General features: G+C 40.3%; 1 protein-coding gene across 1 annotated transcript in view; it reads left to right on the top strand.

Moving 5' to 3' along the window:
* The window catches only part of CNTNAP5 (contactin associated protein family member 5), an 880,881-nt gene that overhangs the window by 378,092 nt on the left and 489,557 nt on the right, over nucleotides 1-13,232 (top strand). Inside the window, exon 4 of the mRNA XM_082465787.1 lies at nucleotides 10,126-10,273. Coding sequence (XP_082321913.1) covers nucleotides 10,126-10,273 — 148 coding nt within the window. The remainder of the gene's footprint in view (nucleotides 1-10,125; nucleotides 10,274-13,232) is intronic.

The raw sequence follows: 13,232 nt of genomic DNA, 5'->3' as shown, positions 1-13,232 counted from the left end.
CTGCGCTCTAGATCCTGCGAACCACACCTACTGAGTCTGCATGCCGCAACTACTGAGCCTGTGCTCTAGAGCCCGTGAGCCACAACTACTAAAGCCCGTGCACCTAGAGCCCGCACTCCGCAACCAGAGAGGTCACCGCAGTGAGAAGCCCACGCACTGCAAGGAAGAATAGCCCCTGCTCACCGCAACTAGAGAAAGCCCGTGCGCAGCAACGAAGACCCAACAGAGCCAAAAATAAATAAATAAATAAATTTAAGAACCATATGCATGATATTTTAAAATAGTAATGATAACATGTATCTGGTGACAATAGTGTAATACCTGAACCCAAATTATGTATAATAGCATTTGAGGTGGAGTGAGAACAAAGCAGACCTCTGACAAGTAATGTATGTGATACTGTTCAGAATTAACCTCTCTGATCCCTGGGGTTTCCTGGTGAGGTGGGGACACTATATTGATTGGCTGCACCATTGTAAGATATATTCAGAGACGCTAAATGTATGTGTGTGGGTATTTGTGAGCCAGGGCTGCCTTCCTTAGTGAGGAAGTTGGCTAAAACCTTCCTGATGATAAACCAAGTGAAGTAAACTAAAATATGCAGAGGGCCAAGCAATCTTCTGGTTTCAGAAACCTGACATAAAGAGGTGATATTGGGAATGGAATAAAAGGGTCACTGGGCTTTAATCAGAATCTTTATAAACCAGTCCCTATTTGATCCTTTCTTATTACTTAGGATTCCACTTAAACTCTCCCAAACTTGTCTTCTCATCTTTAAAAATAATACAGATTTCCTACCTCGCAGAGATGTTATGATCAGATTAGGTGATGAATTTTGCTTCTCCCAATCAAGCACATTTCTGCTCTGATTTCTATCATCAGAGCTTAGCTCTGCCCTCCCCTGGGATTTCATACGCATGGAATCACACAGTCTGTGCTCTTCATGGCAGGCTGCTTTTATTGGTTAGTAGAATTCCAGTCTACTACTCTTGTGAGTTCAATCTACTCTTTTTCTATCTTTCTGGAGTGGGAGCGCAGAGTTTTAATTTTATATTTTTCCTCATATAAAAAAAGGATTTAAAGCCATGAATTGTCTTCTAAGAACTGCTTTGGCTACTTTCCACAAATTTTGATACAGTGTTTCTATCATTGTTCAATTTCCATTGTTTTCTAATTTCCATTGTGGTTTCTTGTTGACCTGAGGATTATTTGGAAATGTGTTTATTAACTTCTAAACATTTGAGAATTTTCTAGATAATTTATTATTATCAATTCCTAATTTAATTTAATTGTGGTTAGAAATCAAACTATGGTTTCTTTGGAACTTATGTTATTGGGTAGGATATAGTGTCTCTTAGTGAATATTCCATGTGCATTTGAAAACAATATATAATCTGCAGTGTTCAGTGAAGTATTCTATGAACATTAATTAACCAATTTCTCTGATAATGTTGTTTGAATCTTTTATATCCTTGCTGATTATTTTTGAATCTTTGTTGTAGGTGCCTGTGCCTTTAGCTGTTTTTATCTTCATGATGAAATGACCCTTTATAATTTTGAGAATCTCCCCTATCTTATAATACAGCCTACTATGTCTGATATTAATAGAGAAAATTCAGGTTTATAGTGCCTATTATTTGCATGTCATGTCTTTCCCCACCATTTTACTTTCAACCTGTCAATGTCTTTATTATTAAAAAAGAGTATCATACAAAAAGTACATAAAAAGGCCTTGCTTTTTCATCCAGCCTGACAATTCATGCCTTTTAATTGCAGGTTTACTGTTTTCTTTTTTTTTAAACATCTTTATTGGAGTATAATTGCTTTACAATGGTGTGTTAGTTTCTGCTGTATAACAAGGTGAATCAGCTATACATATGCATACATCCCCATATCTCCTCCCTCTTGCGTCTCCCTCCCACCCTCTCTATCCCACCCCTCTAGGTGGACACAAAGCACCGAGCTGATCTCCCTGTGCTATGTGGCTGCTTCCCACTAGCTATCTGTTTTATATTTGGTAGTGTATATATGTTCGTGCCACTCTCTCACTTTGTCCCAGCTTACCCTTCTCCCTCCGCGTGTCCTCAGCTCCACTCTCTATGTCTGCGTCTTTATTCCTGTCCTGCCCCTAGGTTCTTCAGAACCATCTCCCTTTTTTTTCTTCATGAGTCCGGCTAATGGTTTGTCAATTTTGTGTATCTTCTCAAAGAACCAGCTTTTACTTTTACTGATCTTTTCTATCATTTCCTTCATTTCTTTCTCATTTATTTCTGATCTGATCTTTATGATTTCTTTCCTTCTGCTAACTTTGGGTTATTTTTGTTCTTCTTTCTCTAATTGCTTTAGGTGTAAGGTTAGATTGTTTATTTGAGATGTTTCTTGTTTCTTGAGGTAGGATTGTATTGCTATAAGTGTCCCTCTTAGAACAGCTTTTGCTGCATCCCATAGGTTTTGGGTCGTCGTGTTTTCATTCTCATTTGTTTCTAGGTATTTTTTGATTTCTTCTTTGATTTCTTCAGTGATCTCTTGGTTATTAAGTAGTGTATTGTTTAGCCTTCATGTGTTTGTAGTTTTTACAGATTTTTTCTGTAATTGATATCTAGTCTCATAGCACTGTGGTCAGAAAAGATACTTGATACAATTTCAATTTTCTTAAATTTACCAAGGCTTGATTTGTGACCCAAGATATGATCTATCCTGGAGAATGTTCCATGAGCACTTGAGAAGAAAGTATAATCTGCTGTTTTTGGATGGAATGTCCTATAAATATCAATTAAGTCTATCTTGTTTAATGTATCATTTAAAGCTTGTGTTTCCTTATTTATTTTCATTTTGGATGATCTGTCCATTGGTGAAAGTGGGGTGTTAAAGTCCCCTACTATGATTGTGTTGATTTTCCCCTTTTATGGCTGTTAGCCTTTGCCTTATGTATTGAGGTGCTCCTGTGTTGGGTGCATAAATATTTAGAATTTTTATATCTTCTTCTTGGATTGATCCCTTGATCATTATGTACTGTCTTTGTCTCTTGTAAGAGTCTTTATTTTAAAATCTATTTTTTCTGATATGAGAATTGCTACTCCAGCTTTCTTTTGATTTCCATTTGCATGGAATATCTTTTTCCATCCCCTCACTTTCAGTCTGTATGTGTCCCTAGGTCTGAAGTGGGTCTCTTGTAGACAGCATATGTGTGGGTCTCCTCTTTGTATCCATTCAGCCAGTCTATGTCTTTTGGTTGGAGCATTTAATCCATATATATTTAAGGTAGTTATCGATATGTATGTTCCTATTACCATTCTCTTAATTGTTTTGGGTTTGTTATTGTAGGTCTTTTCCTTCTCTTGTGTTTCCTGCATAGAGAATTTCCTTTAGTATTTGTTGTAGAGCTGGTTTGATGGTGCTGAATTCTCTTAGCTTTTGCTTATCTGTAAAGATTTTAATTTCTGCATCGAATCTCAGTGAGATCCTTGCTGGGTAGAGTAATCTTGCTTGTAGGTTTTTCCCTTTAATCACTTTAAATATGTCCTGCCACTCTCTTCTGACTTGCAGAGTTTCTGCTGAAAGATCAGCTGTTAACCTTATGGGGAGTCCTTTGTATGTTAATTGTTGCTTTTACCTTGCTGCTTTTAATAATTTTTCTTTGTATTTAATTTTTGATAGTTTGATTAATATGTGTCTTGGCGTGTTTCTCCTTGGATTTATCCTGTATGGGACTCTCTGCACTTCCTGGACTTGACTGACTATTTCCTTTCCTATATTAGGGAAGTTTTCAACTATAATCTCTTCAAATATTTTCTCATTCCCATTTTTTTTCTCTTTTCTTCTGGACCCCTATAATTCCAATGTTGGTGCATTTTATGTTGTCCCAGAGGTCTCTGATATTGTCCTCAATTTTTTTCATTCTTTTTTTCTTTATTCTGCTCTGCGGTAGTTATTTCCACTATTTTATCTTCCAGGTCACTTATCCGTTTTTCTGCTTCAGTTATTCTGCTGTTTCCTTCTAGAGAATTTTTAATTTCATTTATTGTGTTGTTCATCATTGTTTGTTTGCACTTTAGTTCTTCTAGGTCCTTGTTAAACGTTTCTTGTATTTTCTCCATTCTATTTCCAAGATTTTGGATCATTTTTACTATTATTACACTGAATTCTTTCTCAGGTAGACTGCCTATTTCCTCTTTATTTGTTTGGTCTGGTGGGTTTTTACCTTGCTCCTTCTTCTGCTGCATATTTCTCTGTCTTCTCATTTTGCTTAACTTACTGTGTTTGGGGTCTCTGTTTCACAGGCTGTGGGTTCATAGTTCCTGTTGTTTTTGGTATCTGCTCCCAGTGGGTAAGGTTGGTTCAGTGTGTTGGGTAGGCTTCCTGGTGGAGAGGATTGGTGCCTGTGTTCTGGTGGATGACGCTGGATCTTGTCTTTCTGGTGGGCAGGACCACGTCCAGTGGTGTTTTGGGGTGTCTGTGGACTTAATATGATTTTAGGCAGCCTCTCTGCTAATGGGTGGGGTTGTGTTCCTGTCTTGCTAGTTGTTTGGCATGGGGTGGCCAGCACTGTAGCTTGCTGGTCATTGAGTGGAGCTGGGTATTAGCGTTTAGATGGAGATCTGTGGGAGAGCTTTCGCCGTTTGGTATTACGTGGTGCTGGGAGTTCTCTGGGGATCCAGTGTCCTGAACTTGGCTCTCACACCTCAGAGGCTCAGGCCTGACACCCAGCCACAGCACCAAGACCCTGTCAGCCACATGGCTCAGAAAAAAAGGGAGAAAAAGAAAGAAAGAAAAATAAATAAATAAAATTTAAAAAGTTATTAAAATAAAAAAAAAATTATTAAAAACAAAAAAATTAAAAAATAATAAAAAAAAGGGAAAGAAAGAAGAGAGCAACCAATCCTAAAAACAAATCCACCAATGATAAAGTGCTAAAAACTATCCTAAAAACAAACAAACAAAAATGGACAGTCAGAACCTTAGGACAAACGGCAAAAGCAAACTATACAGACAAAATCACACAAAGAAACATACACATACACACAAAAAGAGAAAAAGGAAAAAATATATATATATTAAAAAAATTTAAAAAAGGAAGAGAGCAATCAAATCAATAAACAAATCTACCAGTGATAATAAGCTCTAAATTCTAAACTAAGATAAACATAAAACCAGAAACAAATTAGATGCAGAAAGCAAACCCCAAGTCTACAGTTGCTCCCAAAGTCCACCTCCTCAATTTTGGGATGATTCATTGTCTATTCATGTTTTCCATAGATGCAGGTACATCAGGTTGATTGTGGAGATTTAATCTGCTGCTCCTGAGGCTGCTGGGTGAGATTTCCCTTTCCCTTCTTTGTTCGCACAGCTCCTGGGGTTCAGCTTTGGATTTGTCCCGGCCTCTGTGTGTAGGTCGCCTGAGGGCATCTGTTCTTTGCTCAGACAGGACGGGGTTAAAGTAGCCGCTGATTAAGGGGCTCTGGCTCACTCAGGCTGGGGGGAGGGAGGGGTACCAAATGTGGGGCGAGCCTGCGGCGGCAGAGGCTGTGCGACGTTGCAACAGCCTGAGGCGCGCCGTGCTTTCTCCCGGGGAAGTTGTCCCTGGATCATGGGACCCTGGCAGTGGCAGGCTACACAGGCTCCCGGGAGGGGAGGTGTGGATAGTGACCTATGCTTGCACACAGGCTTCTTGGTGGCGGCAGTAGCAGCCTTAGCGTTTCATGCCTGTCTCTGGTGTCTGTGCTGATAGCTGTGGCTCGCATCCGTCTCTGGAGCTTGTTTAGGTGGTACTCTGAATCTCCTCTCCTCATGTACCCTGAAACAAGGGTCTCTTGCCTCTTAGGCAGGTCCAGACTTTTTTCCCAGACTCCGTTCCGGCTGCTGTGGCACACTAGCCCCCTTCAGGCTGTATTCACGCAGCCAACCCCAGTCCTTTATGTGGGATCCGACCTCCCAAGCCCAAGTCTCAGTTTCCAGCCCCCGCCCGCCCCAGTGGTCAAGCAGACAAGCCTCTTGGGCTGGTGAGTTCTGGCCGGCACTGATCCTCTGTGTGGGAATCTCTCTGCTTTGCCCTCTGCACCCCTATTGCTGCGCTCTCCTCCATGGCTCCAAAGCTTCCCCCCTGCCACCCCCCGTCTCCTCCAGTGAAGGGGCTTCCTAGTGTGTGGAAACTTTTCCTCCTTCACAGCTCCCTCCCAGAGATGCAGGTACCATCCCTATTCTTTTGTCTCTGTTGTTTCTTTTTTCTTTTGCCCTACCCAGGTACGTGGAGAGTTTCTTGCCTTTTGGGAAGTCTGAGGTGTTCTGCCAGCGTTCAGTAGGTGTTCTGTAGGAGTTGTTCCACATGTAGATGTAGTTTGTATTTGTGGGGAGGAAGGTGATCTCCATGTCTTACTTCTCTGCCACCTTGAAAGTGCCCCTCAGTTTTCTTTAAATGAATTATCAATTGGGAAAGTTTTAAGTTCACTCTCTTGAAATTTCCTTTTTATTTTTTGCCTCTGTATTTACTCTTTTCTCATTTTCTGTCTCATTTCGTCTTAAATGAGGATTGGTTTTTCTGCTGTTGTCGTTGTTATTGTATTTTAGTGTTCCATACTCTCTTTTATTAGCTTTGTGGCTATACCTCTTTGGTTTATTTTTATGCATCTTTGACATTGAAATTTACTTCAAATTGACGTTATACCATTTTATATATAACGGTAGGGCCTTACAATTATATATGATTGTAAGGGCCTTACGGTTATATATAATTATATATAATTATAATTGTATAATTCTGTTTAGCCTACATTCCATCCTTTGTGGTTTTATTGACATATGTTTACTTCTACATTTGCTATCAACATCACAGTATACTATTATTTTCCCTTTAAACTATGTATTGATGTTTAAAGTGTTTAAGAAAAGAAAGAAAAATTGTCTTATATTTAGCCACCTATTTACAACTTTGCTTACTCTTCATCCCTTCTTGTACACGAATGTTCCATCTGGAACCAGATCCTTTAGACTGTAGACTTATTTAGCAACTCTTTTTTTTAAAATTTATTTATTTTATTTTATTTATTTTTAGCTATGTTGGGTCTTTGTTGCTGTGCGCAGGCTTTCTCTAGTTGTGGCGAGCGGGGGCTACTCTTCGTTGCGGTGCACGGGCTTCTCATTGCAGTGGCTTCTCTTGTTGCAGAGCACGGGCTCTAGGTGCTCGGGCTCAGTAGTTGTGGCTCGCAGGCTCTAGAGTGCAGGCTCAGTAGTTGTGGCACACAGGCTTAGCTGCTCTGCGGCATGTGGGATCTTCCTGGACCAGGGCTTGAACCCGCGTCCCCTGCACTGGCAGGCAGATTCTTAACCACTGCACCACCAGGGGAGTCCTATTTAGCAATTCTTAACAGTGGAGGTCTGTAGGTAATAAATTATCACAGCTTTTGTTTCAGTGAAACAGTGCTTATTTTTCCTTCAAATTTGAAAGCCATTTTTGCTGGATGTAGAGTGCTAGGTTGAGAGTTTCCTACTTTTAGCATTTGTTGGTCTCCATTGTCCCCGTGAGAAGTCATCTGTCATTCACACTGTTGTTCAGTTGTTGTCTTCGGTAGTTGAGCTGGCTTTGAGTTGGTGGTAGCTTTAATGCATCTAGCAGGGCCTTGGGATCCAAGCACCTGGAGAGTAAGATCTGTCTTTTGCTTTTCATTCTGGCCTACAACTTCTTGCATTGCTAAACAATGATTGTCTTTGACCTTGTGGAAAATGAACTGATGAACCTGGTGAGAGTTTTGTTGCAGCTTCCTTTAGATTCAGTCTGCTTCTAGCTTTATGTGTTTCGGAGGTGATTTTAGGCTGCTAGCTCCAGGAGGGCTCCAGGACCATGCATTGCACACTTTGAAATCTCGTAACTTTGAGACCTTGGGTTTGCTTGAATGTGAGCTTATGAGACTACAAAACTGCAAATAACATGGAATAGTAGGACTTTGAGACTGTGAGATGTTGAGACTGCAAGATTGAAAGATAGAGTAAGAAAGAATAAGTCATTTGTCCAGTGTTACAAAGTTATGCCAGGTTGCTGCCCTTTTGGGTGAGAATCCAGGATTTCCTCTTCAGAGCACACAGAACCTGAGTTAAGAAATCCTCCAAAGGATTTCCAGCTCCCAAAATAAACCTTTTTATCTAGAATTATGCAACCAGGATTTCAATATCAGTTTAAGATATATTCAGTCTACAAATCACATAGAACCCAAGACAGGTGCCCCCATTACCCTCAGTGTGAATAAAGGCCTGTTTAAAATTCAGTTTCTAGAAGTGATGCTGCAAACACAGGGCCTTTACATGCTTGGGGAGTGGGTTGTAGCAAACACAATTAACAGGGAATCCAGAGAACTGAATGGAAGTCTCCCAAGTTAGGCTGTAGAAAAACATGAAATACCTTCAGTGTGTCTAAAAGAGTGAAAAACCACCAGAACTTCTGGCCACCCCCCAAACTCATATTTCAAAGAAGTACATTTTAAAAAGAGCTACACTCTACAGGGAAGAGTCCTTCCTGGGTGGGCAAGGGATTGAGGAGGTTTTATATCTGCACATGTTGCTAAAATTGGAACAGGACATATGGAAGATAAACCTGATAAATAGAGCCATTCTTTTCTGGATTGAGACAATGGCCAAACCTTTGACAAATCCACAGAGAAGAATGTTGGATTTGAATCTCAGGGAATTCTTCTCCTCCAAGTCATTCTCTTGCACCAGAGTTTTGCTGCAAAGTAGAAAGAGAGCTTCTCCCTTCTTCATAAGCCACCATGTGATATATAACAGTGATTATATTAATTGCAGAATATCAGAGTTATTAGCCAGTGGGTGTTTTGTGTCCAGCAGAAATGTCAGATTGTTCAAAGTACCCTAGATTCACAGATGTTATGAGGAGACAATTAAGGTTGAGGTTTGGATCATTGAAATGGATTCCATTCCATACATACATCCTTTACTTGCTGTTCTCTTTGGCCATTTGAGAAACCAATGGATCTTCTTTTTATTGTTTGGTATTGATATGACATTAGCATGCAGGATTTATCTGTGAATATTTGAGTCAGAAAAGAAGTTAGATGATAGCTCATTCATAATGAAGCAGGCAAATCAATGTGCTAGCTCACATCCTACCTTAAAGATTAGGTAGATTTGGGCTGATGAGAAAGTTCTGGGGATGGATAGTGGTGATGGTTACACAATAATGTGAATGTACTTTATACCACTGAACTATATACTTTAAAATGGTTAAAATGGTAAATTTTATTTTATGCATATTTTACCTCAATGGGGGAAAAAAAAGATTAAGTATGAGACTTTGGATTCGATCTGCAGAAAAAGCTCTACTCCAGAAATCATTCATCCAAATGAAGGCTAGGAGGCATAATTTTCGTGTGCCAAATATCTCCCATGCTGTGTGTGCCTTTGCTTAAACTTCACAAGGAAATGTGAATATAAATTACATAAAAATCAGAGCCTCCTGTTCTCCCTCATGGAGCAATTAACAACAGAATAGTTGAAAATTGTGTGACTGTAGAAAAACCATAGGCTTTGGAATAGGGCAACTTTGGAATTGAATCATAGACTAATTACTAACCAATTGGATGATTTGAAGATTTTTTTTTTCCTCCTCCTGTCTCTATCTCTCGGCTTCAGATTTCTTTTTAATCTGTAAAATAGTAATAATGATAATGGAAAGTGCTTAGCGTAGTGACTGGCTTCAATTAATGGTAACAATTACTTCTGTGAAAGCCTCTCCTTCTAAGAGGAGATTTTTCAGTTATCTTCCATACTGCAGTGATTATGAACATTAGGTGTATCAGAATTTCATTGTGTTATTTACTTAGTATAGCTTTTAGATGTCATGTCTTATGACTTACTAAGATTGACTTATTTATAAAATGTGGAAGAGGGAGTTTCTTAAAGAATAATGTACAGTATCTCTGAAAAAAAAAAATACTGTATAGGACATAATGCAGAATTTTCACCAAAGTCAGATTTCATTTGAAATTTCTGAGAAGTTGAAGATTTTCTCTGCAAGTTTATGGAGCGACATAGGTGGATTTCCACATATGGTCCTTGAGCTCACGTGAAGGTGCTGCCATGGTGTCGCAGACCTCACCTGGCCTCCTTTTCTCCCCACAGACCTTTGCAGGAAACATGAACGCTGACAGCGTGATGCACCACAAGTTACTGTACTCTGTGAGAGCCCGGTTCGTTCGCTTTGTGCCCCTGGAGTGGAATCCAAGTGGAAAGATCGGCATGAGGGTTGAGGTCTATGGATGCTCCTATAGTAAGTACCCACATGGATTATCAACACGTGTGTGTTGGCGAGTGGCACGACTCAAGCTGTATCAAGGTTACTGACATTGAGAATGCAATCTCAATCGTTTTAAAGTTATTTCTACACTTTAATGACTTATGCGTATTTGAAACTGTGAAATTCAACCCAGAGGTAGAAAAACTCTTTTTTTTAATCTGTACAAGATTTATTTCATTAACCACAATGTTGAAGAGTGATGGTATACACCCTAATACAGAAGGAGTGATTCAAAATCCATCGAGGTAAAGGTCAGAGACAAAGTCAGTGGCTTTGAATCCCCAGTCAGTAAGAGTTAGAAAGCCGTTTCACTTGCCTTGGAATGATGACGCATGACATCAGAGGTTCGTTGTTTTGAGAGATGGTACTTATTTTAAAGGTTGGCCTTAAGCTTCAGTAACAGTGTCATCTCATATCCCTTGTAGACACAGGTGCACCCTAACCCAACTGCTTTGTTTTCTGTGGGGCAGAGAGCAAAATCTACTAGCTCTTAGGTTATTTAGGGATGAAGTAACTTGGTGGTGAGAAGATGCTATGGGTTTATCAAAAAACATGTTCAAAATGAAGAGCTCTTGGAGTTTGAGATACCATTTGCCTTTGCAATACTAAAATAATTTAAGTTTAGTTCTTTCCTAGAAGTGGGGTGAAGTATTGTAAAACTCTCCCCTTCCTTGTTCTAGAAGGGAAAGAGAAGAAACATTTCAACCCAGGGTAACACATGAAATGCTTCTCTCTAAGAATTATGCAGGCCCTCCATCCCTCTGTGAGTTGTTCCGGCTGAATTTAAAAGTAGAGCTCCATCCTGCAGATAAGGAAGCTTGTAAACACCGGTAGAACTGGCAATCACTCTAGAATAAAATTATGCAGGGAAGATTCCCATCCCTATAACTCTTCTCTGCAGGTTTTATATTGAAATCGAAAATTGCATCATAATAAATTGTTTTTCTGTCTTAGCAGGGACGTCTCCTGCTTATAATGCTAAAACCCAATGACCCCTCATGAATGAACAAATTTGATTACTACCACTTTAAATATAAATTAGTCCAAGAGATCCTTGTTCATGGTTACAGGAGTGCCTAATGTGTTATATACTTGTACTGTTTTCCATAGTGTGATCTACTGAAGGCTCACATCAGGGTCAACTGAGTGCTGCTTAAAAATACACTTCCTGAGTCCTGTCCCGTACATACTGGATTGTGATTTCTGGGGAGAGGGACCCAGAAAGCTGAGTGTTAGCAAGCGCCTCAGGGAAACTATGGACATAGAGTCTCTACTAAAAATAAAGTCCTGCACAGAGGGGAATGACCTGTGAAAAGGTTGTCTTTATCTTGAACAAGTACTTTCAGAAAGAATGTGTTTTAGAACAGATGCTCCAACCAACCACTAGACCAAGGAGAGACTGCCTTGTGTTCCAGCCCTTCCATCCAAAAGCATAGCCATCTACAAGGCAAGGGCGTGTGTGCTTCCTAACCCAGGATCTGTGGGGCAGCCAGATTCCCATGCTACCTCTTCTCTTGATATCAGTTGTCACTACTAATGTTACCGAATGCAAGTTCCTGTGCCCAATGCATAGTGCAGCCAAACAAACAGAAACATTGGAGTTTGGAGCAGAGAAAAGTTTATTGCAGCGCTGAGCAAGGAGAACAGGTACCTTGTGCCCAAAAAACCCCCCAAACTCCTCAAAGGGTTTCAGTAAAGCATTTTTAAAGGCAAGGTGAGGGAGGGGCGTGGTTGGTTGGTGGAAACTTCTTGGTGTCAGAATCCTTTGTTCTTGCAGCCGTCCACATAGCTCACATCATGATGTTCTTGTAAACCTCCAACAAGACAAATATTATTCTCTGTTCTGCAACTTTTTATCTTTAAAAGAGTGGAAAAGTGTTATTCCCTTAAAGGTCAGAACATTGAGAATGGGCTGTCCTGAATATTTCAGGCTATAGACAACATTCTTAACTTGAAGCAAAAGCAATAGAATACAAAGGTTGAAAGAAACAGATCTAATATGGAGTCAGATTTGTTCTTCCCTATTACACTGGGAGGTTTATTTTTAGGTACAACATGAATCATTCATGCTGAAATAAAAAGTGTATTTATATTATTACTTCAGCCATCTATTTTGGTGTGCTAATCCTATTTCTCTTTAACACGTCCTCCTACGTTTGTTTTCTCTGTCCTGTCAGTTGTCCTTGTTTTCAGTGCCCATAGCTCTGCATGCTTGCACAGGAAGACTCACAGTGTCAAGTTAAATAGTTGACTGTAGGGTAGAGAGAGACCTTTGAGCAACATGTTTAGTTTTTTTCTGATGATGGACCCCTTTGAGAATCTGATGACAGCAAAGAACCATCACTTAAGAAAAGTACCTACTGTAATATGCAAGGTTTTCTACAAGATTAGATCCGCTAAAGCCCAGATCTTGACCAAGCAAAGAGCTCCTGACATTGAGGTAGCTTTGTCCTACATGGAATCCTCTCCAGGAAAGTTCTGCATCTAATAAGTGCATCCTCTAAGGAGATGAATTACCTTCAGGTAAATAGTGTGAGTGATGGGAAGTTAACCCCCTTGGGAAGCTCTTGGACACAGAACTCCCTTTTCTGGGATGATCCTCCAGCTGGTACTCTATAATCTTCAATCACTAGTCCTGGGGCTTTGTGCTTTTCCTTTGGGAAAAAAGAACATGTCCCTCTCTCTCAGGTTGTATATAAAACCAAAACCTCGGGGCTTCCCTGGTGGTGCAGTGGTTGAGAATCTGCCTGCCAATGCAGGGGACACAGGTTCTAGCACTGGTCTGGGAAGATCCCACATGCTGCAGAGCAACTAGGCCCGTGCGCCACAACTACTGAGCCTGCGCGTCTGGAGCCTGTGCTCCGCAGCAAGAGAGGTCGCGATAGTGAGAGGCCCGTGCACCGCGATGAAGAGTGGCCCCCGCTTGCCACAA

This window comes from Balaenoptera physalus, assembly GCF_965194825.1.
Source record: "Balaenoptera physalus genome assembly, chromosome: 6".
NCBI classification, from domain to species: domain Eukaryota; kingdom Metazoa; phylum Chordata; class Mammalia; order Artiodactyla; family Balaenopteridae; genus Balaenoptera; species Balaenoptera physalus.
Note: the sequence above shows the minus strand (reverse complement) of the source record. Positions and strands in the feature narration are given on the sequence as shown.